Below are 23861 nucleotides of genomic sequence, written 5' to 3'. Positions count from 1 at the left end.
CCGCCATCACAGGGCTGCGTGACTCCGAGCAAGTGGCCTCCCCTCACTGGGCTGAATTCTCTCAGTGGTCAAGTGTCAGTGCTTCAGTGCCTCTTCCAGGTCTGAGAGTTTTTGAGTGTAATTCCTAGATAGGAGGGGGCTTGAGCACTTGAGAATGCTCTCTGCTTAAAAATTCTGGAGATGGAGCTGTGCACAAGGAACGTAGCCCAAGAAGGAAACACAAAAATGTAGAAACAGAGCTGGATGGCTTTGGATATCACTTATTCCAAGTTTCTAATTGTGGGATGGCTATTAGAGCCCAGAGAAGAGGAATAAACCGCCCCAAGTCATACAGAAAATTAATGGCAGAGTTCAGCTTTTCTGGTATTTTTGACTAACATCCTTGGATGGAAGTTTCCAAACGTTTCAGTTCATAGTACATTGAAGCCGGGGCAAAAAAAACCCTACTTCCCACTCTGACAACAAGAATGCAAGAGCCGGCATTAGCATGGAAGGCGGGGACTGGCACTGATTTGCATGAGGCACAGTGAGGTGGTGTCTGGCTTGTATTAAAGCCCATGAGTGAATGATTAATCCTGGGCAGAAAACAAAGCCCGTGCCTTGTAATGTTATAGGTATTAGTGCTACGGAAGATTAACCCCCTGACCCCCCAGGGGTTCTTTTCAGAACACTGGACTATACTTTGAGAATTGGTGGATGATGAAATAAGGTAGACTCATGGGTCCTGTCCGTCCATCCCACCACACACACATGCACGCACTCGTGTATTCACACACGCACACACATACGCGCACGTGCCTGTGCACATGCACAGGTTCACCTCACTTGCTCCTGCATCCCTACACAGGGAAGAAATTTTATGGTTCAAAGTGAACTCTAGCTGTGTGCCTGCCACTGATTCATCGCTGGCAACGGGTAGGCACTTTGAAACTCTTCCGCCTCTCATCTCGACCTAAATATGCCTCTACCTCCACATTCTGTTTCCGTGGTGCCAGTACTGTGGGTGTCTGCCGTAACCCACTCACCTGCCTCCTCCCTCTGTCGGGTATGTGCATCCCCTTAATGTTACTCAGCGTGCCCAGTTCTCACCACCCCCACCTTATCTCCTGCTTCAGTTCTGACAACAAACAGTGCCTTACTTACCTGACTGTGTCCACTCTGTGCCCCCACCCCTACATTTACCCAGAGAGCCACTCATCACCAAAGAACTGTCCTAAACCTAAATCTGGTCAGGATCCTCTTACCTAACACTTTATGGCTCCCTACTACCCTCAGGGTGACGCCCAGCCCCTCCAGTATGGACTCTAGAATCATTATTACTGGCTTCTCTCAACCTTTCTGACCCTTTGCTCAATCTGTTTTCCTTAAATTCAATCCCCCTCACCCCAATCTGCCAAGAGCAAACAGTCTCAACTCCCATCCTTGGCCTTGGCTTAAGTCCTACCCTTCTCTCAGAGCTTCTCACTGAGCCTTTAAGCCAAGTGGGGAGCTCCTACCTATGTGCTTCTTTTACCGTAACATCTTTCTCACCATTTTGTTCCCCTTGTTTATTTGTCCACTTCTTATACTAATTAGATGAAGTTTCTAGAGGGCTAGGGATCCCTTACTGACTGGTTTATTTATCCCCACTGCCTATGATATGGCCTCTTATAAGAAGAGTGCTGAATAGACAGAGAAGGACAAATATCATATGTTTGCACGTATAGGAGGATTAGGAGGAACTTGACGGAGGAACAAGGGGGAGAAGAAGGGCAGAAATGGTGGGGGAAAGGGAGAGAAGCAAACCATGAGAGACTCTTGAATGCTGACAAAAACTGAGGACTGATGGATGTGGGGGGAGGGGGGGATGGGCATGGAGGAGGACACTTGTGGGGATGAGCACTGAGTGTTATGTGGAAACTAATTTGACAATAAACTATTAAAAAAAAAATAACCAACAAAGAAGAGTGCTGAATAAACACCTGTTGAATGAATGGAAGACTTGCATCCTCTGTCTCAGTACCTTCACTTTAAGGATAAGGAAAGTGAAGTCCCAGGAGGAGGGGGGACTGTACTATAAGGTTCTCTTTTGTCTTTCTGATTCTCTGGTAACTAATCTATGTTGAAAGTTAAAAGGGAGACCTCCTTATACCATATATCATTTATATTATCATGAATTTCTGATTTTATTGATATGTCACATAGTTTCTTCATGCATTCATGCCTGCATGCTTTTATTTACCTACATTTATTGACCATCTGCTTGGTGCCTAGCCTTGCATCAAAAGCTTAGGTACTAATGTGGCAAGTACTACCTGGTCCCCACCTCTAGGGTCTAGACAAAATGCCACTGACCAGGAGAACCACACTGATACATTCTGAAATTGTCCCAAGGAAAGACCTTGGTAGGTTCTGAGAGAGAGAGAGAGAGAGAGGATGTTAACATGGATTTCTGAGAGTCCTAGCATGTCAAGAAGGCTTTCTATAGAAATGGCCAGTCTCGGGGCGCCTGGGTCGCTCAGCTGGTTAAGCTTCCAACTTCAGCTCAGGTCATGACCTCACTGTTCGTGGGTTCAAGCCCCATGTTGGGCTCTGTGCTGACAGCTAGCTCAGAGCCTGGAGCCCATTTCAGATTCTGTGTCTCCCTCTCTCTGACCCTCCCCTGCTCACGCTGTCTCTCTTTCTCTCAGAAATAAATAGAAAACATTAAAAAAGAAAGAAAAAAGAAATGGCCAGTCTCTGAGCTCACAATCCAGAACTGTTACTAACATGACATTCAAGCTGCCCCTTCCCTCCTTACAGAAATAGATGCAATCAGTGCAGATGAGACTTCAAGGAGGGTCCAAACAGAATGTCGGAGCTGGAAATATCTTTCGAAGTCATCTACCTATGTCTTTATTTTACAGAAGGGAGACTTGGGTCCCTGGATGGGGAGTCATGGACCAGGGTCACAGAAAGTTTTAGGAAATCAGTACTGGAATCCTAGTCTCCTGATTCCAGGGCCAGCACTTTGGTGGTTTTTTTTTTTTTCCTTTAGCTCAGTTACAGAGATTAAAGTGCAATTTGTCTTTCCTGTCTTCTAATCCGACACTGAACCTTAGCAACTCTGGTTAGAGTTTCATGGGAATCTGCTTCATGTGTGTGTGCATGTCTGTGTTTTTGCCTTTCACACATACTCTCCAGACTGGCCCTGGCCAAGAACAAGCCTAATGAAAACCAAACAATAGAAAGAGTCATGAACATTTAAATCTTTATGGTTCCCCAGATTGCATTGTGTTCTTGCAAGACCATTATCTCATTGGTTTTTTTTTAGGACACCCCTCGTGAGACTGCGTGGACAGGAATCATCACCCAGTTTTTCCAGCAGAAGCAGCTGAAGCTCAGATCATTGAAAGGACCTGGTCAGGGTCACACAGCAAAGCAGCCATGTGCTGGCCCAGGAGTCAGGTCTCTTAATTTTGAATCCAGCCTCTCTAAAATAATGTCTGAGGTTCCTGGTTGCACAGGCACAACACAAACCACTAAGACCTGCCCAAAGGATTCTCATCATCTCTGAGCACAGACTGAATGGATTCTGTCCACTCTTCCTGCCAATGTCCAGTGTGAGATAAATTCCTCCATTCTTTCCACATCTGTAATTACTCTGATGGCTGTTATTTTCCTTCTCTTTCCTATGCATGTATTTTTTTTTTTAAATCAGGAATTGGAGAAGCACAACTATGTCCAGCCCATCCTACCTATCCCCAGAGCAAACAGCAAAAAACAAAAAAGAAGTGAGTGATATCAAGACACTCATTGCAACCTGATTTCACTAACTCTTTGTTTTCCAAAGGGACTCTTGCCCTACCCCACCCTCTACTAACATACTAAATTAAAATCTATTCATTTGATTTGTATTTCTCTGATAAGGTGTGGTATAGATAAACAATGGAATATTACTCGGCAATCAAAAAGAATGAAATCTTGCCATTTGCAACAATGTGGGTGGAACCAGAATATATTATGCTAAGCAAAATAAGTCAGGAAGAGAAAGACAAATATCATATGATTTCACTCATGTGTGGAATTTAAGAAACACAACAGATGAACATAGGAGAAAGGAAGATAAAATAAGATAAAAACAGAGAGGGAGGTAAACCATAAGAGACTCTTAAATACAGAAAACAAATAGATGGTTGTTGGAGGGGAGATGGATTGGAGTCTGAGCTAAATGGGTGCTGGGCATTAAGGAGGGCACTTGTTGGGATGAGCACTGGGTGTCATATGTAAGTGATGAATCACTGGGTTCGACTCCTGAAACCAATACTACACTGTATGTTAACTAAGTTGAATTTAAATAAATAAATTTTTAAAAATATATTATTTTATTTCCAGAAATAACATTTCCTTCATTACAAATATACCTGAAACTTGAAGTAATTGGATACCTCCTTAAAACCTTTGCATCCAATATATCACCAAATATGGATGATTCTACCTTTAAAACATACCTCCAATCCATCCACTTTTCTATGCAAATAATCAATCATAATTTCTGGTTCAGACTTTACTAATAACTCCTGGATGGACTTTCTCATTCTCCCTCAGTTCTTTCTTCACACAGTACTCAGATAAATTTTATAAAAACATAAATCTGATTGGTTTATTCCTCTACTTTCCAACAAATAAATCCAAACTCCATAATGTTGGCTCCTGCTTACCTCTGAAGTTATGTCTTCTCTATATCCCCTCCTTAAATTAAGGATTATACTCTCTTAGAACCTCTCATAATAATAATCTTCAACCTGTAGTTATATTTTTACTTGGGCTGTTTTTCAGCTCAGCCCTCCTATTCAATTATAAAATTCAGAATCCCAGTGCCAGCCTGGAGACTGACCTGCAATGGGCACTTGCTATTGATGGATGGATGGGTGGACGGACAGATGGAATGAAGGAAGGACGGAAAGAAGAAAGAGCCTTCTGTCCATCATTTAACCTCTGTGGATCTTATTTGTAGAAGAAACACTGTAACACTTTAAAATTCAGTAGTGCATCAGACTGACCCATTGAAATTTAGATAAGCCATTTCAGTAGTGTTAGCACCAAACACTTTCAAAATCATGAAGGTACTTGGAGACAGTACTATGGCTGCTGCTGGCCCTGGAGATCTGTTGATTTTGTTAAGCCCTTTTGCTTACCTTAACATTCCCAGAACCCATATTTCATTCTGAGAGGTACTTGGCCTAAGACTGACAAGAGGGAGTCACAGGTAAATGATGCCCAGCTTCTAGAAATAGAGTACAATTGTGCTGACTATATAATCTGCTAGCCTGGGCTAGGAGCAGAGGTATTTGTTCTGGGCTTGGAGAAATAGCTTTCACTCCTGATGCTTCTCATCAGTCCTGGTGGACAGGACATCAGAATGCAGGCAGGACTATGTCAGGTAGGCATGAAGCACCCACTCAGGAAGAGCTCCAACCTAGAGCATGCATTTCAGCAACATGTTACTAGAAATGCACTTCATCAAGTCTCCTCCTCTTCACCTATTTACATGTTCAAAAAACAAATGAAAGTATTTGTACTCTTTGGTGTGTTTATTCTGTTACTCCTTGGAAACAAGAAAAGCTAGTTTAAATATATTTTTTTCTCCATCCAACAAGATACCACCTTATGCACTGCCTGTCACAGCAATGATTATGCTCAGTAATTTGCAGGAATGCCCTGGGATGAGGCAAGGAGATGTAAAACTTCACTCTAGCATCAATTAATGGTGAGAGTTTACTTAAATAAATGACTTTATCTCTTTGAGTCTCAGCTTCCTCATCTAAAAATAAGACATACTGATACCTAAACCTCATTGGTAGACTTATAATAATATTGAGCATATATGAACTATTTGCCACATGGTAGTTACTGGTATAATGTTAGTGCTACTAGTAGTAGATGCTACCTGCATATGTGATGGTCATTAACACAGTGACTAAATTTATGTTCCACTGATGGCAGAGACTCGGTTGGTTTACTTATCTACTGTATCTTCAGAATGTGATATGGTTCCCAGACAGGGGGCATACTAAATTAGCATTTGAAAAATATGTCAATATATAAATGATTACACTAAGAGTAACTGCTACATAAACGCTAGTTCTCTCTTGACTACCACCTGTTTCACCTGAGATTTGAATAATATCGCTGGATAAGCAGGAGCACTGACCTTAAAATCCCAGTTTAACAGATGGGAAAACTGAGATACGAACAGATTAACAACCAGACATAAGTTAAAGACAGTAACAGACAAGTCACAGAAGAGAAAGTGTAGATATCCACTAAATACTTGAAAAGATGCTCACTCATGATGCTCAATCATGAAAACATCAATGAGAAACCATGTTTTTATCCATCAGATGGGCAAAGACAAAGAACTTTCAGTTTGTCAAGTAGCAGTGATGGCATAGGACAGCAGGTCCTGCCACACACTGCTGGCAGGGTGTGAGCTAGTTCACCCTCTCAGCATTCCATAGACTGTACCCGTTAAAATGAAAAAGGCCCACAGTTTATGACCCAGCAATTCCATCTCTCAATATCAACCCTAGAAAAATGTTCATATGTGCCTACAAGGAGGTTCCTATAAGAGTACTGACTGCAGCACTTGTTTGTAATAGAAAAAATGTGTGACCAGCATTAGGGGTATGGAGAAATAACCTGTAGCACATTCCCACTATGGAACACTGTACAGCAATTTAAAGGAATGAAATAGATTTTAGAACCAAAGTGGATAGACAGCCAAGGTTACTACATTCCCCCCGTAAAAGTCCACTTTTGGTCTGTGATGAATTTTATAGTACCGCATGTTGATTAATTAATTAATTCATCTATCCATCCATTCTCTTTTCAATGTTTGCTGAGTACCCATCTGGTTTCAAGCATCCATACTAGGACAAACTTCTTCAGTGATCAACTCTTTATCATCTTCAAGGTCTCAGCTTAGACATCACCTCTTCTGAGAAACCTTCCTTAACCACTTCAAGCTGGAGTAGATACCCTCCCTGTGTTTTCCCACAGCCTTCCTAGGCTCCTCACAGTAGAGTGCTTTCCATGTTGCAGGAAAAACACCTTCATCCTTGCCTGTTCATCTCCTTCAAATTGTGTCCTCATGGGGCACCTGGGTGGCTCAGTTGGTTAAGCATCTGACTCTTGATTTTGTCTAAGGTCATGATCTCACAGTTTATGAGATTGAGACCCGTGTTGGGCTCTGCACTGATAGCATGGAGTCTGCTTGGGATTCTCTCTCTCCCTCTCTCTGCCCCTTGCCTGTGCTCGCTCACTCTCTCTCTCTCTCTCTCTCACACTCTCTCTCTCAAAAATAAATAAATAACCATTAAATAGTGTGTTCATGAGGTCAAGAATCAGGGCTCTATTCCTAGTACCAACAGAGTATATGGCACAGAACAGATACTTGGTAAATACTTGTTAAATCAAACAACAAACATTACTGAACATGATTTATATTTGATTTGCACTATTTGGCTGATGAATGAATTAAGAAAAGAACAAAGAATGGATGAGTGGGGAACATACAGAAAGAGCCAGGAAAGGAAATAGGACTAACAAAAACAATGAGGTGGTGAGTCAGCTTGAGAGCCATAGAAACAGCATGAGAGAGCCACTTGTGCCTTCGGTTGACCCTGATTTGGTCTAAACTTCCTCAATCCTCTGAGAATTAATATGGCATCACATGTCAGTGTTATGGCTACGATCTGGAGGCAAGAGACCCATCTTCCCAGAGGTTCAACTTTGTTGTTACTGCTGACACGTTCTTTACTCATTCATTCAACAAGCATTCATGAACCCCTGATTCTGTCACATATTAGCATGTTAAATTTTGTACTTAAGAATCTGAACCCAGTGAGAGAGGAAAAAGAAGAAGAAATGAAAGACACAAAACTCAAGCATAGTTAAATAAAAGACAAGCCAAACAGTGGTCAAGGACCAAAGATCCTGTTCTATGACACCTGTATTCCAAACAGGAGACACTTTTGGTCTCTGTTCAAATATTACCTCATCAGAGGCCTTCCCTTACCATTTCTCTATAATCATTAAATGCTGCCCAATTGTGATATTATGCAATTATTTCTGGTTTATGTTTCCCAGCTACACTGTAGGAATCAATGAGAACAACAGTCTCTACTGCTCTGTTCACTACTGCATCCCTGGTGCCTATAAAGTAGATGGATTCATGGTAGGAATCAAAAGATATTTGCTGAATGAATGGACTGATAAATGAACTATGGTTTTTGAGCTGATCAGTGGGGGTTCTGAGCACATACAGTCCAAAGGAAGAGATGTGGGACCCACTTTGTAAAATTTGGACACGTATTCACAAGAAATTCCACCCAGATCATATAAATATCTCCTTTCCTTATGTTTGTCTGTTTTCCCCAAGAATTATATTGAGAATGGCAAGAAGGTGAGGCAAAATAGGCAGAGATTATGTTGGCAGGTTAACACGTCTGAACATGACAGAAGCATCAATAGAATAATTAACTGAGATACACACATAATCCAATTGGGAAAGGTGACTTCCAAGAATGTTTCTAGTTCTAAATCAAAAATACTAAGAGAGAGACACAAGCATATCTGCTCAACCAGAGAATGAATGACTAAGAGCACTTAGCTTTGGAATTGATGGATTTACACACAACCCCAAGAAGGTGGCTTGATAGCTGTGTAAGGACTCACTGCCAGGTGCTCATCCATAATCTGGCAATAAGATCACCTACTTTGTGGGGCTGCTGTACAGATTCAATCTAATGGGATTATTTAAGTAACTATCTCAGTAAGTTCTTGACACATAGTAGGTACTCAGTAAATTATGGCATCTCCATTTCTCTTCAACTGCTAAATTCCTTCCCATTCTTCATTCAAGAGCCATTTAAAAATATTCACCATCTCCTTTGTGCCAGGAATCGTTCTAGGCATTTGGAACACACTAGCAGAAACACGCGCAAAAAATCTAGTCTTCAGGAATTTCATATTCCTTAATTGCACCTCAATTCTTTCAAGTTTGGGTTAGAAGCCACTGACTCTTTGTCTCTGTTTCTGCCTCTGGGCATTATATACTGTGGTGACACTACTTCTCTAACTCTCTTTCTTCCCAAAATGTGACTACCCTGAGCTCAGACTCCATGCCTGTCCTGGCACAGTGCCATCATTTCCTAACATAGTGCATGGTACCTGATAGATACTGTTAAATATTTGCTGAATGAATTGTAAATGGATGGATAGATAGATGAATGGGTGAAGAGAGTGAGCTTCCATTCATTGTTTGTGGTTAGCTTTATACCTCAATTTCTCTAAGCCAAAAAACAAAACAAAAAGAACGAAGGAAGGAAGGAAAGAAAGCAAGCTAGCTAGCTTAATTTTAACCAGAGTCTTTACTTCTTAGAGAAATCTAAAAACTCCATGGAGACCCAAGAAGCATGGTGGCCAGTGCAGAGCACTTGGAGGTCAAGTTGAGAAATAGAAGCTCCACTGCTGTTTTCTTCCTAGCCAGATGCCTAAAGAAATTGGACATGGAACTTGTATTTCTGGACTCCAAGAGTGGTTCACAGGAACTGACTGAGGTTGAGTGGCCTGTGAGTTGTAGCCTGCTCTCCATTTGCTGTATCTCAAACTTCAGCTAGCTTAGATGCACGTCTGAGCTCTAGAATTCTGCCTTTGCATTATTACAGCAGAAGATGGTGTGCTGTTGTGGTTGACAAGGTGTTATTTGGAATTAGATGTGGGTTTTAAACCTGACTCTGCCATTACCAGCTGTATTACATTGGATAAATCACTTTTCTGAGCTTCAGCCTTTTCTCTGAGCTTTACCTCATTATACATATTTGTAAGGCTCTTAATCAGAGAGAATATACAGCAAATGGTTTGCCGTTATTGTTATTTTTATCATCACCATTATTATTTTCCACATACTACACATTTCACTAGGGCATCCTCGGGATTCAGTGAGGACCCCTCTGGATACTGATTCTCATAGTCTCTCTTAAGTCCCCTTTACCACAAAAAAGTGAATGAATTACTTGTCACCTAAGAACAACGTCTACCCACGGACAAGAGTTTAATGTGTTGGCCCCTCATTTTACAAGGGGGGAAACTAAAGCTGATAGACATGATACAATGTGTCTTAATAACATATGGTAGGTTAGTAGCAGAGTCAATGCTGGTCCCCTTTCTCTCCACCAGTGTCACTTCTCATTCAATGAAGGGGTTTCCACTTAAGGGAGATGGTCCACATTTCTTCCTCATGCAAGCCAAAAGGAATCAGTCTCCTAGAAGTGCCCACTGGGTAAGCATAGAAGCCTCTCCCTTCATCAATGTCATACCTTGGGAAATTATCTCCAGTACAGATAACAGAAAGAATAAATATTTTTGCTGAGTGAAAAAAATGAAGACAAAGGTCAAAGGGAATCATGTAATGGGTTGAGTCAGGGAAGAAAAAGAAAGCATTTTTTCTCTCCTCTTTTTCTCCGAAACAGTCTTTATATAGAACTTGTATAAGAGCCAATTATTTGATATGGAAAAAATGTGAAAGCAGAAAAATACACCACACACACACACACACACACACACAGACACACACACACAGAGGTATTTGTGTTGGAGTTCAGAACTCGAATTACCAAAAGATAAAGGAGTTGAAATGGTAGGTTGACTTGGAATAATGTTTTACTTCTTTTAGAGTCTCAGAGAACATTCAGGTCAGGAAGTGTAGTCCAGCCTAGGTCTCTAATAAACTCGTTGGGACTCAAGAAAGACATAGAGGAAGTCAATAAAGTCCTCAGTCTAGCAATGTGTCTGAAACATAGCAGGGTCTAAGAAAGATTTGTTGAGTGAATGAAAGAATAAATGGAGCATAAGAGTGTGGGTCTTACTAGTGGCAGTTCTGAAAGCAAAGTGGTTCATTTTTTACCACGTGGCTAAGGTCTTCAGCACTGAAGTCTGAGTGTCTTCAGGAAAGGCGCTGGGTCATTCCTGACATATCCAGCTCCCAGTGAACACTCTGGCACACAGAATGCTCTCAATACATATTTGTAAATTGAGTGGAGCATTGGGAAAGAGACCTTGGAAATCACTGAGCCTTATTGATCACTTTGAGCAGTAGCTATTAAACTGTATGTAGCCATGGGGCACCTGGGTGGCTCAGTCAGTTAAGCGTCTGACTTCGGCTCAGCTCATGATCTCGCACCTCTTGAGTTTGGGCCCTACACTGGGCTCTGTGCTGACAGCTCGGACCCTGGAGCCTGCTTCAGATTCTGTTTCCCTTTCTCTCTGTCCTTCCCCAGCATGTACTCTATCTCTCTTTCAAAAATAAAATAAAAACATTTAAAATTAAAAAAAAAAAACCTTGTATGTAGCCAGTCTTAGAGTAATTTGGGAAGACCCTGTAGCGAAATTTATTTTTTTAATGTTTTTTTTTCTGTTTTGTTTTTAATTTCTGAGAGAAAGAGAGAGACAGACAGTATTGAGCAGAGGAGTGTCAGAGAGAGAGGGAGACACAGAATCTGAAACACGCTCCAGGTTCTGAGCTGTCAGCACAGAGCCTGACGCAGGGCTCAAACCCACGAACCATGAGATCATGACCTGAGCCAAAGTTGGATGCTTAACTGATTAAGCTACCCAGGTGCCCTGCCAAATTTCTGATCAAGTTGTCGAGGCTGGGATCTACAGACTTGCCCTAAGTTCTCAGCTCTTGTTGCTGCTCCTGGTCTGGGGACCCACTTTGAGAACCTGCTTTAGTGCAGTAGTTCTTTTTTTTTTTTTTAATATTTTTATTTATTTCTAGGAGAGAGAGAGAGAGACAGCATGAGCAGGGGAGGGTCAGAGAGAGGGGGAGACACAGACTCTGAAATAGGCTCCAGGCTCTGAGCTGGCAGTCAGCACAGAGCCCGACGCGGGGCTTGAACCCACAAACCGCGAGATCATGACCTAAGCGAAAGTTGGACGCTTAACCGACTAAGCCACCCAGGCGCCCCGTAGTGCAGTAGTTCTTAAATGTGGCTGCACATTTATCACATTATAATCATCTAGTGATACTTTAAAAGCCCTAATGGCCAGGCTTTATCCTCCTTATCAATTAAATAAATGCCTGGGGTGTGTGTTGGAGGGTGGGAGATGCGGTTGGAGAGGGGATGCTGGTGAAACACAAGTGATTTTAAAGTCCTCTAAGTTTCCATAATGTGCACCTGACTTTGAGAGCCTCCAGTCTAGTACAACCTCCTCCTTCTAGATTAAGGCTTCTGAAGGCCTGAAACAGTAAGTGACTAGCCTAAGATCCTAGAGCAAAATCAATGACTATCTGGGAATGGAACTCAGGGGGCTCTCACTTCTTCAGTTGGATTTCCACATGTGTCAACTCAAGTCAGCTCTCACAGGCACACAACTCCAGGCCAAAAAAATGAAAGCTGGGTTTTGAGGGTTTAAGGCATCTATTACTTCTCTCCATTGTTTTACGAAGAAATTTTAAGTGGATGCATATTTATAGAACTTTACCACTCTAGACAAGCAAGAAGATGAAAGAGACAGAGTTATGGAATATTTTCAAGGCAAGATGATCCTCTAAATTTTAAGTACATTCTCAAACACAAACCAAGTGCTGCCTCTGAGTTCTTGAACAGATGTTCTTCATCTCTGAGTCAATGAATGGGCAAGGGTCTGCTTGTGATGTGCACGTTAATTGCTGGCATGTAAAAGGGAGTGCTGGTAAAGTATTTGAAAGTGATTCTGTCTCTTAAAAAGATTAAAAGTTTCCTCCAGAACTTGGTTTTTATTAATGACTGGCTTAGTAAATATTTTCAAGTAGACAGAGCAGAGATTGTGTCTTCTATCATCTTAGAACCAAAGAAAGTGCCACAAAAAGGCCCATAGAAACCACTGACTTGAGCACTTTCATCACACAGAAGAGGGAAGTGAGGCTCAAAGAGATTGATGGACTAATCTAAAATTAGTAAGTGGACCAGCTGGGGCTAAACACAAGGCATCTGACTTCTGAGCTATTGTTCTTTCCAGTACTCAGAGTGTTCCCTACCAATGTCCTTTGCACATAGCAAATGTTCAACAAAAGTGTGGTGATTAACTTTGTAGATTCTTGGTACTCAAGTCAGATGGTGTAAGGCACCCTCATTTGTTAGACTAAAGCAGAAGTTGGAATCGCCTTTTTAACTGAACACTGGTCAAAGGTACTGGCTGAGGAGTCAGGACAGAACCTGATCTTACCACTTTCTAACTATGTGACCTTGGATAAGTGACTTCACATCTTGAAATTGTTGCATCCTTTTTTGTAAAACAGGAAGGGTAACTGGGCTGGTTTGTGGAGAGGGTGAAATGAATAGAAGATACAAAGATCTCAACCCGTTGTCTGGCACACGGGCAAAGCACTAATGAGGTCATTGTAAGAGGACCTTTCTCAGAAAACAAATCCTGACTATGCTGGAGGAAAATGTAGCTTGAGAAATGAATATTAAGGATGAGCACCATCTCACATAAAAGCCATGAGTACCCCAAAAGGATCTTGAAGACCTAGAGCTGCAAGGGCTCTTAAGAATCAAATGGGTTTGAACCTCTCTTCCACTTTGGAAAAGGAAACAAAACAAGGACCATGATGGTGATGTTCACCCTCCAAGAACATACCCATGCAAATACACAGAACTATGCTCATTTCCCTGGCAACTTGCTATATTACTTCACCCCCTTCTCATTCACTGAAAAAGCAATTCAAATGCATGAATCTTCAATTAAATATAAAAAGGAAATTAGCAAACTTTCATTCTTCCAATTTCATGAGTAATACCTAACTTACTCATTGCTAATCTTAGACAGCCTCCTTCATTTAATTGTTGGGAAAACCAAGAGAGGTCTGGGAATCTTATAGTTACGTTAGAGCTCTCCCCATTTTCCAGGCCTTCTGGTTACTTGTGCTTTGCCATTCCCACGATATCAACTCTGCCTTATTAAGGCCATTATACAGCCACTGCCAGGTTATGAATCCCTAGAAGTGAGTCAGTCTCACTTGAAAAATGTGATGAACATTTTTCAAGACAGGCCTCTCTGACCCTCCTTACATTTGTCCGCAGCCCACCCATATGACCACCTCCTTATCCAGAGAGTGCACTTACGTGTCCATGAATCTTCTATTGAGGTGTAGGAGGGAGGCCACGTCCACCTGGAGAGGAGGGTCCCGGACCACCTTGTACTGCAGGGGCTTACACTCTAGGCAGAGAGGACTGTCTGCTATGGAGGTCAACATGGCCGCATCAATCTCCAGGTGCTCATCCAATGTGTAGATCTGGATGCCGTACACCTCCTCACCCACATCTCGGAGTTTGATGGTCAGTGGGACATCGCAGAAGACGTTCTGAGGGCCCAGGGAGATGTTCTTGCCACTGACAGTCAATAGTTTGATGTCATTGACAGCCCCACTAGAGTCCCAGTCAGTGGAGACAAAGGTCACCCAGATGGTTAAAGACTCAGGGACCAAGGGGTAGCGGAATTCCAGTTCAAGGTAGCAGCCTTGTGGCTCAGGGCAGGCTGGAGGGACTGTGTGTGGGTTGACAGCTGAATTTGGGCTCCAGGTGCGGACACTGGACTTACAGGGCTGTTCAACATCTGGATGACCTATGGAGAAGAGATGAGGGTATGAGTTCCTGAAAGCCCTTCAGTCTGGTCCTCAAAGCATCCTGTAGACACTAGAAAAGACTGGTCTGACTAGAGCTCAGATAGAGGTGAAAAGAGAGGGAAGATTCTCAGTGTTTTGGTGAATCAGCTGTATGCACAGCACCCAGCCCATTTCCACCCCTGCCATACAGATCTGGGATGAATCACCAAACATTTGGTCAAAACTACATTCAAGTTAAGTGTCTTACTATTGAGTCAATGCCCAAACTTTTTTTCTTCATCCCTTACTTGCAGGCTTTGCTGCCCCAGATGGAAAGAAGGGAGGGACACATATTTGTTCAACACAAATTTGCTAAACATCCCCTGAACCTGCTTATTTCTTGCAAAGACTCATCTCAGAGGTGAGGCAACTAAGGCTCAGAAATGTGGAGTGGACTGATCAAAGTCTCACAGCTTGATGTGAAGGTCAGCATCGGAACCCAGTTTTGTCTCATCTTGAAGTTCATACTCTTTATTCTCCCTGCTGCATGCAGAGGCCACAAAAATAAACTAGAATCCCTATAGTACTGCTTTCAGTACAACCTGCTTCAAATGACAGAAGAACCAGAAACCTCCAGCAAAGAAGAGGTGAGTGCAGATAGATCTTCCCGTTGGACTGAGGATTCTGGGAGGGAAACTGTCTAGAACCATGAATGACAGAACTGGAAGGCAGCCCTGGAGCCATCTTATCTCTCCTCCTCCTCTTCACCACATGAGGTCATTCCATACCACTGAGCTTCTCAGCACTCTGTCCAGTCTGACTCAGGAAAGGGGAGGACTGGGTGAGGCGGGGGGAAGAAGAAAGGAGGGATTCTTCTACTCCTTCCCTGGGGAGACAATGCCTCATCCCCACTGATCTCAGCCTTCAGCGACTTCTGAATTTTTCTCTGCTGAGATCATTTAGTCCTAGACCCTCAGAGAGCTCTCCTTTGCACTGCTGAGAAAAGTAATCAGGACTCTGTAATGATTGGCTCTAATTTGTTTAAGGGAGTCTAACAAGAGATACAGATCAGCTGGTGAGGGTAGGATGGAGGATCTCAAGTTGTCCTATTAGCCACTCTTTTTTTTTTTTTGTCTTTTGGTGGGAAGTGGGATGCTGGACATATCTAAAGAAAAAGGGAAAAGGCAATCTTTGTCTGAAATGACTTTGTGGTAGTGTTACAGCATCATAGGAATAACAATATGAAAACTAGAAAACCATTTGGGTTGGAAAAGCTATTCCAGTGGAGGCTATAAAAATGCCTCCAATCTCCATGCCTCTGCCCAGCCAAAGGAGAAAAGAGAAGACTTCAAGTGCAGAAGGAGAAGAGAAAAAGAAAGGAAAGTGGAGGGGGGGGGGTTGTTGAGAAAAATTCAAAAGACTTTTTAGATATAATACATCAGAGCAGGAATAAATGGATATAACTATAGGATTCTCTCCACCATTTCTTGGCAAGATTCATCCATTACTTGCAGCAAATGTTGGCTAGAAGTGACCAGTAATTTAAGTCAAGGCACAAATAAGATTCCCTTGCGAGGCTGAAGCTTTTCTTCTTGTCGACTCTCCACTTCAGTGGAGTGGGGTCCTGATTCTCTTAGCATTGTGAGTTACTGGCACATACATTATCACTTATTCACTGAGCTTTGCTGAGGGCAACATTTTAATGTATGTGAAACGTATTCCCTAGCCATTAATTCATTTATGTTTGTCACCAAGATCCTGTAAGACAGTTATCATTTTTGTCTCTTATAGCTCTGTTTCATTCAATGCCAGGTAGCCTTTGTTTAATATAGTGCCTGGTTTGTAGACAGTGATGATAGTGGATATTCAAAAAGTATTTGTTAAATGAAGAGTCTTCTGTCTTCATATTGTGTAATAGGTAGTTACAAAAGCAGTGAGTGCTTTGTGGAATACGGAAGCCTCCTGCGTTATGGTGAGTGCCAGGAGAACATTCCACCTCCTCCTCACACTTTCTCTTGGATCTGGCAAGGGATGGAACGATATTTCTCCCTTGGAGAAAATGGCTATCAGTGACAGGAGCCACAACAGAGCAAAGATGACAAATGTGTTTGGCTCCTGCCTTCTCCCCAGTTTTTGGTTAATCAACAGAGGGACCAAATGCTTTTCAAAGGACAACAAGGAGAGCCTGGACCTTACAGTCAAGTAGGTAAAGAGAAATGGAGACGTTAGCAAAGCTTGAGCTTGTCCTGTCATCAGAGACAAGCTTTTACATGTAGAAAAGAGCCTCAGGGTTATGGAGTCCAACTGTCACCAATACAGCAACCACTTACACCATACCAGGCTCCATGAACTGACTATGAGCTCAGTGCTGCGCCAAGCATGTTACGTGCCCCATTCTCGCAATAAGTCTATGGCACGGGTCCTATGAAACTCATTTTCCAGAAGAGGGAATTGAAACTCAGATGGTTAAGTCACTCCCTGATGGGGAGCAGAATATTATGCAATACTGTTGATCCAGGCAGCATGCCAAGTTTTGAAGCAATGGAAGCTGGTTTGAACTATAAACTCACTGTGTTCCCTACTCTGATGATACCTACCTCACACGGGTGCTGTAAAACTCAAAATGGGATGGGATATTTATTAGATGCTCACAAATAGATTACCTCTGTTGTGAAACATACGGAGGAAGGAACAGGGAAAAGCTTGGGAGGAGAAGGTAGTCCAAGCAAAAATAACAGCTGAGAGAGAATAGGGACAAAGACAACTATGGTTGTGAGCACAATGGGAGAGTAGCAAATGGTGAGGCCAGCAAGCGAATCAGAACCCAGAGGATGGAGGGTCTTGTATGTCACTTTAAGGAAACTGTTCTTTATATGAAGAAGGATGGGGGGGAGGGGGTGGCTAGTGAAAATTTTTAAGCAAACAAGTGAAAATTGTCTTTTAGCAAAACCACTTCTTCAGAGTCACAGATATCTATGTATTTGTCCATCTGTCCATATGTCCATCCATCATCCATCCATCCATCCATCCATCCATCCATCCATCCATCCATCCAGAGAATCATTATTGACTGCCTTGTCTATGTCCAGTGCTAGGCTAGTCGCCGGGGAAACAGGTTTCTGCACACATGGCCTCTGGCCTCCATGGAGCTTCTAGTCTAGTGAAACCAGATGAGAAATGACTGCACTAATGCAAACAATCATACCTGTGACTTGGACAAGGGACCCTAAGAGTAGATAAGGACCAACCCAAAGTGCCTAACAGGGGAAAAATGAACAAGGCTAGAAAGTTGACTGCGTGTCAACTGGGTTATTAGGCAGGGAGAAGGGGAAAAGGGGGAAGGGAAGAGAAGGGAAAGAAGGAAGGAGGGAAAAAGTAAGAAAGAAGGGGAAAGAAAGAAAAGCACAGAAGTACTGTTACTTCATTATTAATACCTGCCCTTTTGTATATACGCTGATTACATGAAAAGGTACATGTTTATACAAGCTGTCCACTAGAAATGAGACCACATATGTGTGTGAAATATATTTATATATACTTATGCTGATTTAAATGTATGTTTATGAAGATCCATACAGACATCTATTATATATCTTTGTGTATATACTCTGCAGCTGTTGACACAAATATAGTTATAAAAACTTAGTGCCAAGTTTTTCCAGATGAATACTGCAGCACACCTTAAATATTCCGGGCAGAAAAATGGGGGGAAAGACTCACACAGACAAGAAAAAAATGAAAACAGCTAGCGCCATGTGTCACTCTCTCATCGAAAACCCAACATTTGTGAGGTATCATATGTTTGGACATTTGACCTCACCTGAGACTTGAGTTGATCAGGTCTGGCTATCTAAGTCCTGGGCAACAACTGTCCATGATATTAAACACCTCAGGAAATACTCAACTATGAAATACAGTTTTTGCTCAAGATATAGGAAAGCAGGGTTTCTTCAGAGTCCAACCACTTTCTGTGGCCAAAGGAAATAATTTCGTGACTGTATTTACCTGAAGTTCATGAAACAGAGTTAATGAAACACCATGGATGTGCAATAAATGTTGTTAAATGATAAATCTTCTATCTTATTATCATGGGGTTAAAATAAAGAAGTTACAGCTCCATGGAATATTAGAGCTAGACAGAAGGTTTATTCTGTGCATTAGATGCTATCTTCAGAAAAGCTAAGTGACTCATTCAAGGTCACAGAGCACACTGATGGTGAGGCTCAGACCAAGGTCCAGCCCTCTTCATCCCCCTACCCCAGAGATCTGTCTGGCATTGCTCATGGATTTGGGAGTTTTATGTTAGTTTGGGAAGTCCAAAAACTTAAACACGCAAAGATAAATAGGATGAAAATGAGTTGAGAAATAAATTGCAGAGTTTGGCTCATGGAAAAGTTTATTTCTTCAAGGATATTACAAGGGTCTGAGCCAAAAGGATCACACAGTCTGCAATAGGATGCTCTAAAAAAAGAACAGTGTCTTTTCCTGGACTGCCTGCACTAAATTTACATATCCTGAAGGAAAACCCAAGGCTGCTGGGTTTCCTTGCATGCCTGGGTCAGCTCAGGGAACCAGGGGGCTCAGCAGTTCCAGTTGAACTCTGCTTTACATACTGTGCTTTAAGGTCAAGAGCAAACCAGGAACAGACTTAAACAAGTGACAGTTGGGCTGGATGGAGGTGTGGAGAGATGTCTGAAAATTATTTCATTCACATAACTGGTAGAACAAACCAAGATGGTTTTAGCCAGAGAAGTCTCAGTGGAGAGTCTTGCTGATTTTACCTCCCAAATATCTCTCAATTCCATTGATTTCTCTCCATTTCTCACTGCCATGGACCCCACCCAGGCCACCACCATTCCTCTCCTGGATTCCTGCAACAGCCACTGTTCCCTTCCCCCCAGCACACTCCTCCCCAGGCTCTTCGCCACAGAGCTACCCATGTAATCTTGACATGTACATTTCACCATGCTCCAGACTCCTGCCAAGGCATGTGGTGCCTCCTTTCTGCCCTCAGCATAAACCCGTCCTCAGCCGGTCATTATAGAACACTTGGTCCAAACTCCCCTGACCCACACCTTACTCTTCATGCTCCAAACCCTCTTAAGCTCTCATAGCATTACTGAAGAGCTTCTGTTTATGTGGGTTACATCTACTAGTAGTTACTATATTATCAATGAAAACTGAGAAACTTTAGAATGCAAGAACACATAAGCATGTGCTCCATTAGCTATTGGAGCAGTGATAACATCACATTCCATGCAGCCACTGGAAAGCTCCATTCTCAGGAGAGAATAGGAGTTCATGGTAATCAATATCATGGCATCACTATGAAAATAATTTTGGACTCTGAGGATACCTCAAAAGGTCTCTAGGAATGCCAAAACCCCCCGGATCACACTCAAAACACCACTGTTCTAAATATATCCAGGTTCTTTCATGTTCTCAAATGTGCCTTGCTCACTGGTGTGGTGACATCCCCTGGGTGGCCTAAGTCTCAGTTCTGGATGAGGCCAGCTTCTCACTCACCTGCCCCCGACCAGCACTCTGTGCTCCTATTAGCACAGCCTCACTGCACCCAATGGTAATCACCCTCTCACTCCTCCAGCACCCCTGTTGGACGGTCAGCTCCACCTTGCTCATGCACCCAGCACAGTGCTGGGCACACAGCTGCTACAGAGGTCACAGGGGAGACTTGTTCACTCTGCATGCACACAATGTGTTGTGAGCTGCAAGAGACATGCATTTCTTCTGTGAGAACCCAACGTGGGTTCTGCTGGGATGGAAAAATCATGACCATAGACTTCAGGAAGAACTTTCTAACGAATGGAAGGCCAAGGAATGTATGAGCTGGTGCTAGGAGAGCCTTGGTGAGGGAGGGAAGGAGGGGGATTCCTGCACTGGGTGGGAACTGGGGCTGGATGACCCGGGCACCCCTTCCAAGCATGACAGCCCGTGATTCTGTGAGGCTGAACTGAGGGCTTCTCCCAGACATCCCTATTGCTTTACATTCCAGATGGATTTGTTTAGAGTTCCCAAGTTCAGCTCTCATTTTTATTTTAAGCTACTTTAGAAGATAACAAAGTACAGCGCTGTCATTTTTCTCCTTCACTTTCCTCTCTGATCCCTCTCCCTTGCTTTATTCTCTAGCTTTTTCTTTTCAACCTCCTTTCCAAAAATATAAAGGAAAACGGGGGAGTTCTCACGGAACCTCAGTGAGGAATCAGATTCTGCTCCTCTGATGGACTGTGGTCCCCACCCAGGGACCATGGACATAAGCTACCCTGCACAGAAGGGTAGCTTCTGCTGCACAGAAGCAAGAGGGACTGGGAGGGGGTTCTAAGCGGAAGTCTCTGAGGGTAAGGGTGAACATGGGGTCTCTGCCAGCCTGGCTTCGGGCACTAGATTTGAGTCCTAAAGAAGGGGACATTGCAGAAGGAAACTGAGTAGGCAACTTTCCATGAGATTCTCTAAGTTCCAAGTGGCTGCTTGCAAAACCAAGTGACCATGGAAGAAAGGACTGGGTAAAAGGCACTCTCTTAATTTCTGTAGAAAACCTGGTGGATCTGGCAGTGAGCAGGCCTGGAAGAGCGCACAGAGACTGTTAGCCCTAGGGAGGTCCGGGAGACCCCTGGGCAGGGGAGGGTCTGGTCATGGGGATAGCCCACAACAGTGGCCATCATAAGGTGCTTCCTTCAAGCGTCTTGCTGCTCAATGGATCCTAAAAAGGAGGGTTCATGGCAGAAACATCAAGAGGGATAGTTGTAGTACATATGTGGATGCCCCGGGTATTCCCAGAAACAATCAAAGAAGATAATGACTACTGAAGCCTTGATCCCTCACCCAGGTATATGTCACCCAGGTATGTGTGCTGATTCTAAGTGACCTTGTATGAACCAGCAGGCTGTCAGGGTCAGGAGGCATATATAAACACACATACAAACTGTATCTTTATCAGGTGTGTGGCCTCAGTCACCTGTTCAATATCTCAGCACCTTGGTTTCCTTAAATTTAAAGTGGGATGACATACCTAGGACAGTGAAGGTGTTCAAAGAATATGTGTTGAGTTGATGCATAAATATTGGCCTTGATCTTGGGCTAAGGGTGCAAATTTCTAGTTGTACAATGAATAAATTCTGGAGTTTTAATATACAATATGGTGACTCTACTTAATAATACTCTATCATACACTTGAAAACTGCCCAGAGAGTAGATCTTCTAGGTTCTCACCAAAAAAAAAAAAGAGTATGAGATGATGGATGTGTTAACTAACCTTACTGTGGTGATCACTTCACAATAATACACGTATCAAACTATCACTTTGCACAATGTGATGTTAGATGTCAATTATGTCTCAATAACACTTGATGAAAAAGACAAAAATAAAACTTAAAAACTCGGCCTTGCATAGCAATCTTAAGATCAAATGAGGTAGTATGTAAAGAATTGTTCTTTGCACCCCTAATCTGTAAATGAGCTTCCAGGTTGCCTTACCTTCTGCTTCCCGAGGACTCCAGTGTCCTGATGGGCCACAGGGCATTGGGGAGGAAGCATTGATGGCGTACTGCACCAGGATTCTCCCTTCCAGGCAAAGGTCACATGCTGATCCCAATTCTCTAGGAGGCCAAGGAAAGAAGGGAAATGCACTGACTTAGGAACAGTTGAATGAGCTCCTGATCCAGAGCAGAAGACACAACAATTCCACATTTTCCTATTCTCCTTATCCTTGCCAAAGATTCCAGTATATGAGCATAAGTGAAATTCCTCCCCAGTGTCCAGCAAAGATCTTATTTAGGCCTATGTGGTTTCTGTCCTAATGGTAGATACACTTCTTTAATTTCAGGCAGTACAGAATCAACAGGCCAAATAATTACTACCTGTACTAATCTTAGTTTCATCAGACATTCAAAGCTCTACTGAGGACTTGATGTATGCTTGTGAAAAAGTCCTTTGTCCCATTTAACCTCAAATTTTATTCTTTTAACAGTGTTTATCAGGTACCTGCCATGTGCCAGACACCATCCTGGGTCCTAGGTGTTAAATAGAAAGAAGGCATGATTCAGTTCCTTCAGCTAAAACTTAGTTAGCTCAACCAGATGATGCCTAGAGAACCTTCCAGCCCTGATATTCTGTGGATGGATAAATCAGCTTTGATTTAACAGTCAAAAGCAGTTTCCTTACCATGGCATCAAACTCTTTTAGCAGCTTTCCAAGGGGCAAGCCAATCCCTTGAGGAGAACTGCCCTAGAAGTAGAATATCATGGCAGCTTCCACTACCATCTAGTGCCTTATGTATCTGGATTCAATCTCCCTTTAGCCACAATAGCCTCTGGGATCTTGCTTGTTCTCCAGACTTGGCATCTGTTTAGGAGGCAGCTGCCAGGAGGGGAGAGGGATCAGCCCATTATTTCTCAAAATACAACAGTCCTGCCAATACCTCTTTCATCATTCCTAGAAGAATCTTTATCCTTTGACTACCTTAAAGATACAGTGGAGGAACCTTAGGGCTTTCCCTTCACAGAGATACTCTATAGCCCCTGGGATCACATGGTAAGAAAGGATATGCTTGTAAGCATCTGTCTACTGGTCTTCTCCATTCATCTTCCACACAGCTACCAGGGAACTCGTCACCAAACCTACATCTGAACAGATCATTCTCCTGCTTATCTGCTTATATGGTTGTCAACATATGTGGGTGGGTGGACGGATGGATGGATGAGTGGATGGGTGGATGGGTGGGTAGATGGATGGATGGTAGATGGGTGGATACTGGCTGGGTAGATCGGTGAGTGGATGGGTGGGTGGATGGATGGATGGATGGATGATGGATAGGTGGGTGGGTGAATGAGTGGCTGGGTGGACAAATTGGTAGGTAGATAAAGGGATGAATATTAATCACTCAGACACGTTGCTAGGACTCATGACTAACCTAGTCTTGGCCCTCAAATTATATAATTTGCATCCTCAGCTTTATCAGTGTAAATATGAAAGCATACATAGTTAGAAATTTTAAGCACAAAAATATCCAGTGATAGGAAAATGATGAAATAGCCTAAGATTAATATGTTCAATAAAATGGTAAGTTGTCATTACAAAAATATTCCATGAAATTTCATGGAAAATGCGTAAGCTATAATGTTAAATGAAAAATTTGTATACAAAACTGAATTTATAGCAGCATCTAAATACTGTTCAAATAACTTCAATATGACAAAATAGTGGCAGCAATGGCTGGGTGGTGGAATGAAAATGGATA

General features: G+C 42.6%; 1 protein-coding gene across 1 annotated transcript in view; it reads right to left on the bottom strand.

Annotated features, from left to right (window-relative positions):
* PAPPA (pappalysin 1) overlaps nt 1-23861 on the bottom strand; it is a 243099-nt gene that overhangs the window by 147904 nt on the left and 71334 nt on the right. The window contains exons 7-8 of the mRNA XM_077769774.1: nt 22100-22221; nt 14130-14628 (exon numbers count right to left, since the gene is read on the bottom strand). Coding sequence (XP_077625900.1) covers nt 14130-14628; nt 22100-22221 — 621 coding nt within the window. The remainder of the gene's footprint in view (nt 1-14129; nt 14629-22099; nt 22222-23861) is intronic.

The sequence above is a fragment of the Crocuta crocuta genome, unplaced genomic scaffold (assembly GCF_008692635.1).
Source record: "Crocuta crocuta isolate KB4526 unplaced genomic scaffold, BGI_CrCroc_1.0 scaffold95, whole genome shotgun sequence".
Classification (NCBI taxonomy): domain Eukaryota; kingdom Metazoa; phylum Chordata; class Mammalia; order Carnivora; family Hyaenidae; genus Crocuta; species Crocuta crocuta.
Note: the sequence above shows the minus strand (reverse complement) of the source record. Positions and strands in the feature narration are given on the sequence as shown.